Source organism: Haliotis cracherodii, unplaced genomic scaffold, assembly GCF_022045235.1.
Source record: "Haliotis cracherodii isolate W230 unplaced genomic scaffold, xgHalCrac1.p SCAF_2, whole genome shotgun sequence".
Lineage (NCBI taxonomy): Eukaryota > Metazoa > Mollusca > Gastropoda > Lepetellida > Haliotidae > Haliotis > Haliotis cracherodii.
In genome coordinates, this window is record NW_027266275.1 from 17,228,853 (window position 1) to 17,234,797 (window position 5,945).

The 5,945-nt window shown below is 37.6% G+C and overlaps 1 protein-coding gene across 4 annotated transcripts; it reads left to right on the forward strand.

Moving 5' to 3' along the window:
- Positions 1-1,412: 1,412 nt before the first annotated feature.
- Positions 1,413-5,552, forward strand: LOC139468946 (oxidized purine nucleoside triphosphate hydrolase-like). 4 transcript variants are annotated; one of them, XM_071251091.1, is made up of 4 exons: positions 1,413-1,489; positions 2,618-2,775; positions 4,443-4,588; positions 5,323-5,552. In XM_071251091.1, the coding sequence occupies exons 2-4, from the start codon at positions 2,624-2,626 to the stop codon at positions 5,499-5,501; spliced, it is 477 nt and encodes a 158-aa protein (XP_071107192.1). In that variant the 5' UTR covers positions 1,413-1,489; positions 2,618-2,623; the 3' UTR covers positions 5,502-5,552. The 4 variants fall into 4 exon arrangements, with proteins under 4 accessions (XP_071107192.1, XP_071107191.1, XP_071107190.1 ...); XM_071251090.1 differs by having other exon boundaries at positions 1,437-1,536; XM_071251089.1 differs by having other exon boundaries at positions 1,437-1,523.
- The last annotated feature ends 393 nt before the right edge of the window (positions 5,553-5,945 follow it).

The window sequence follows — 5,945 nt, forward strand, 5'->3', positions numbered from 1 at the left end:
ATAACCGGAAATCAATAATGCGCATGAAATCTCACGTGACTGTATGTGTATTCTCCGTACAGGGCAGTTCTGAAACAATGTTTGGAGCCCCTTAATCTTAATACCTGGACAAACTATTTCAAGTTCAACTACACGTCATGTCAATAAATGACTCTCGCTGTTTATTAAAATTTAACAACGTATTCGAATTTTGAAATACAATGCATGGCTTATAAATGAAAGCAAATTCTTTGGACAAGGTGAAAAAAAAACCCATTGCAAACTCTTTCGAGGTGTAAATGTAAACGCAAGTAACATATAGATCTCGTGAGTATAAACAAAACACACATTTTCTTCCGAAAAGTAAGGATACGGAAGCCAATTTTAGTAAACATATTTCTTCAGTTGTTTTTTGTTTTGTTTTTTGGTTTATAACGCCGCACTCTGCAATATTCCAGCTTTACGACGGCGGTCTGTAAAATAATCGAGTCTGGACCAGACAATCCAGTGAGTGACTTAATGAGCATAATTGCCATAATTGAGATCGATGACATGCATCAACCAAGTCAGCGAGCCTGACCATCCGATCTAACGAGATCGACAAACATAGTCGCCTTTTACGGCAAGCACCAGAGACCATATAATAATAATATTATATGGTCTCTGGCAAGCACGGGTTGCTGAAGACCTATTCTAACCCGGATCTTCACATGTCCCTTTTCTTTAGAACAGGAGGATGAAGATATTTCAGTGATGGACTATAAATAGTTATTGTTGTTTAATTACATTCTTTTCTCTCTTTACTTTACTGAGACCAGGCAGAAATACTTTATATCAAATTATCGTAGGAGTCCCAGTTCGTGAAAACTCGCAGCTGGACCTAGCTGTTTGCGGTGAGACTAAGATATTGTAACTGTGTAAACAGCATGAACTGCCAGATTGATATGAATTATATATAACATAGGAAGAGCGTGGAATTTAAAAAAATGTAAAAGTATTTTAGAAAAGGCGTCCACCCATATAGTAGGAAGAATCTGTATGGATGACAACTTTATTATGATTTCTAACAAATGCATGGTTGCAAAGTGTTATGTTTGTCCTTCCAAATATTGGATGTGTCCGTGTTCTTCCAAATTTTAAAAAACTATTGTCGCCGGTTCGCACATGCGGTACCGCTGAGAAAGTCTGTCCTGACATTAACTGGAAAAAGAACTATTTAAAAAGAATTATATGTAAAAGAACATTCCAGACACAAACGACAAATACGGTTGTCGCTGTTTTTAAGCACATATTCGGTAATATATATATGTATAAGAACGGTACGCCGACCATTTGTGAATAATATAATACCATATCAGGTTATAGAGCAGATCTTATTTATCTGGGTTCCGTCCGGTTTCAACACGTCCGATTTGCACTGGTTCTCTTATCAAAGAAATAATAAAGTTGTCGCTGGCGGGAAATAACCCGTATACAAACATATACAGAGTAACACAAGTATTTCCCCACGGTGTGCTATATACGAAGATAATCCTGTTCTTCGAGTTTGTATAATTTGTGAGATTTCGGTTTTATAGTAAGGAGTGGCAAATCAACCGTTAACCATTCGTTTTAGCATCTATTTATGACGTCATTAGCATACCCATGTGTTATTGTGCTTGTTTTACGATTTATTAAACCGTGGGATATATTAGTAAATTATCACACGCTATAAACATCCCTTGTGTTGGGAAACAATTGTGGTTTTATCATCGATCATTGGTTATAATCGGCTTGTTTCATCCGATCAATGATCGCAATGTGGTTGGGACATTTTGTCAGTACAACTACAGGACTTCGTAGCTGTACACAAATAAACATATTTTTTTACCCATGTATCCCACGAGGTCTTCGGGGCCTTTGAATGAGCCATTAAAATATATAAATTTGTGTTCAGCTACGGATTCATATACAGTCGAGACATAGTATGATAAAATATTTGATTTTGTGATTTAATAATCTTGTTCCATAAATCTTGATAAAAGACAATCCTCCATTGGTTTAATTTGAAAGCTGAATGGGTTTATTTGAAATTTAGCCTTTCTTTACTTATCGATTAGTTACAGAATTTTTCTCAAACCTTTTGTCTGTGGCTAAAATGAAATTATGATAAGACTGTCCAATTCTCTTTTTTTTTTGATTAAGTAAGAATATAGAGTTGGTAGGACAATAAAAAGATAGTATTTAATTCTCTATGTTCCTTTTTGCAATATTGTCAAATGTGAAGTAAATGTTAATTGTTTGTAGCGTTGTCATGGGAACAAAGCCAAACAATCTTTGAAACATGGGTGAAGCTATTAATAGTATTTGAGCAAACATTTACTGGTCGTTGAGCATGTCCAACTTAATGCATTCAAGCTGGAAACAATTTGTGAGTTGTTCATAAACCTGATTCACAGATTTGGCATTTTTATAAAAAAAGGTTTGAAATGTATTTTTTCTGTCCTGATTTTATTCAATGAAATAAACTACAATCAATCATGTATACATAACTACTTACAATGCATTATTCCTATGCTGTAAAGAGGAACCTAAGTCCTCTTTGTAACTGATATTACTGATACTTAAGTGAGTGAGAACAAGCTCTCTTTCTCCACAGGAAATCATGGTAGCCAACAAGCTCCTCACACTGGTGTTTGTGAGGAAGGAGGCTCAGATTCTTCTGGGGTTGAAGAAGAGAGGGTTTGGTGAAGGTCGCTGGAATGGATTTGGAGGAAAAGTTGAAAAAGGGGAAACAATTCTTGAAGCTGCCAAAAGGTTATTATGAATCAATATTTTAGCATAGAGTGAATAAAACAACATTGTTTCAATCAGCTGTTGGAAATATTCTGCGAAATACGATTTCAGTGATATGCAGGATGTTATTTACAAACCAATCAAACAACAAATAGTATCTTCAACAAAATAATTCTGCACTGTGAGAGAATATGGTTTTACATTTGCACAGCTTGCAGCAATATTCAGCAATATCAGAAATGGGCTCCACTCATTTTCCCCATGTGGAGAATCGAACATGGGCCTTGGGTGTGACAAGGGAACACATTAACAGCAAGGCTGCCCACCTCCAAGTCGCTGTTGTATTTTCGGAATCAGAAACCAAAATAATGAGACGTCTGATTCCATATCTGCATGTGGATGATGAAGTGAAAGAAGAAACAAATGAAAAGTAGTACCGACGACCAATGAAAAGCAGACTTATTTATGGAAAAAATTGTAATTCCCATGAGCATTACAGAACATTTATCCAGCTTCCCTTATGGGTAAGAATGGACAGTATATCATATTTACTTGTGTATAGTGAGCACATCAGTGTTAGAAATTGGCACTAGTCCTATAGTCCTTGCCAAACTGCCCAATAGTTAAGGTATCATAAGGACAAGTAGAAATTCGCCCTTTTTAAGAGTTTTGCGATATGTTATCATTATAAGAACTGGTGAACATGAGTATAATGAGCACCCTCTTAATTCTTTTGGGAAAACTGCTATTTTGTCTATTGTGTGCAGTCAAAAACTACATCATATCAGTGAAGGTAATAGCTTCTGGGTAGTCTTTATCATGTAGGGACTTGGATGACCCAGTTGTTTTCGGCACCGCACCTCAAGTCACTTTGCAGAGTTTTGTCCCTTAGGTAGGCCATAGTACTGTGATTCCATCCGGTTAGGTTCCTCAGAATACTACTTTTCTCACAAGCAAACCACTTATAATTGATCATTGCATCCGACAGATCATATGGTAAGAAAGGTAGAGCATCTTTACATTTGGCTGGCTATCTGCTAGGGCTGGGACGATGCAGCAACTGTGCGATCCGATACGCATAACCATGCATTTTTTCACATTAGATACGTATCACGATATTTGTATATGCTCTTGTCTGTGGTGCGTAAGCCATCTTTTTCAGAGGCAGGATAGTCATATTTGGCAGTGTCAAGATTTAGCAGATTTACAGTTGGCAGTGTCAAGTATGGCTCAATAGATGAAAATATTTACTTTTTCACTACTAAATACTGCTGTTTTGTTTTGTGTAATAGCCATTAAAGTAAACAATTAAGGTTGGTTAGTTTGTTGTTTAACGTCGCATTCATGCATTGGGATCGATGACATGCATCAACCCAGTCAGCAAGCCTTACCACCCGATCCCGCATTGTCGCCTTTTACGGCAAGCATGGGTTGTTGAAGACCTATTCTACCCCGGATCAAAACATTTAAGGTATGAATCAATATTTTTTATTTAGTATGTGACTGTGATCGATACTTGTATCCTGAAGTAAAATATCGCGATACACCTATGTCCCACCACTACTATCTTCAGGAACCAGTCATAGATTTCTTCTAGGCCATGTTATCTAGTTATCCAGTGTTTTTCATTGACTGTGAAAGATGCACAATATGCTGGTTGATGCTCATGATGCTGTGTTAAATTTCAGAGAGCTGAATGAAGAAAGTGGACTGACAGCTCACAGTCTGGAGCAGATCGGTGTGCTCAAGTTTGAGTTTGTTGGCAAGCCACAGTGGCTGGAGGTACATGTGTTCCACACCCGGGACTATGAGGGAGAGCCCACAGAGACCTCAGGTCAGTTGCTGTCAGGTTTACTCACCGGACTGAAAGTGAGCTTCTGTCATTGTCTGTTTGTCAGTCATCATGCAGCATAAACATCTCCCAAACCAGTGCACTGATGATACTGAAACTGGGCATGCCATATTATATCATGTTATTTGTGTCCACTACACACCCATTGCTTTGGGCGGTCAGGTAGTCTAGTGGTTAAAGCGTTCGTTCGTCACGCCGAAGACCCGGGTTCGATTCCCAACATGGGTACAATGTGTGAAGCCCATTTCTGGTGTCCCCCGCCATGATATTGCTGGAATATTCTAAAAGCGGCGTAAAACAGAATTCACTAACTCACCTATTTCTTTTTTAAGAATGTAATGAAAGCTGGTTATGTACAGTTGGAAGTGGGTATATTTGTTCTTTTTTGTGACTTTGATTTTTCCTTTGCATTTTGACCATGATCTCAATTCTTTAAAAATGCATTCATGTTCCCAATCTAAATTTGATTCCTATTTTCAATATAACCGTTATGATGGAGGAAGTTCTTGTATACAAAATGGTGGAGTATTGACAATGGACATCTACATCATGTCAACTATATACATCTATACACAATACATCAGTGTTCACAGGATGTATATACATGTATTTAAGTGTTTAGTTTGCAAAAACAATCCTGATATCTAACATGTTGATTCACATGATTATCCTGCTGTCAGCCAAGAAATGATTTTGGATTTTTTTTCTACCCGCAGAAATGCGTCCCAAGTGGTACAATATTGACTCGATACCGTACGACATAATGTGGCCTGATGACAAGCAGTGGTTCCCCCTCATGTTAAAGGAAGCTAAGTTTAACGGATACTACCTGTTTGAAGGAATGGACATTATACTGAAGGAAGACCTGAAAGAAGTGCAATCATTGGATGTCTGAATGGAATGTGTTTTTTCTACATTGGCATACGTGGACTGAAGATTTTTAAAATCGTACATCGTCAATGGATATTAAAATTGTATGTTTTTTATTTATCTTGCATTACCCATTCACTGCTTACCTTACGACAACAAGAAGGACAGCGCAACAACGATGGTCCTGGGTGAAGAAATAATGTTGTTGTTCTCAAGTCCCACTTTTACTGACCACCGCCGCTGTCCTGTGACCTTGATGACACCTAAGGTCAGCTTCACATCACTGCTTGGCATACTACAGCAAGGACGTGTCCGAGCAGAGCTCTCCTTTTGGATTAATTTAGACCTTCAGTTTTCGTCTACAGTTTTAAAATTGTATGTTCCTGTTGTTGTGTCTTCATAGTTTTAAATTCAATAACAGTTGAAGAGTTGTAAGTGTCTGTTTACATGAACTTGACTGAAATCAAAG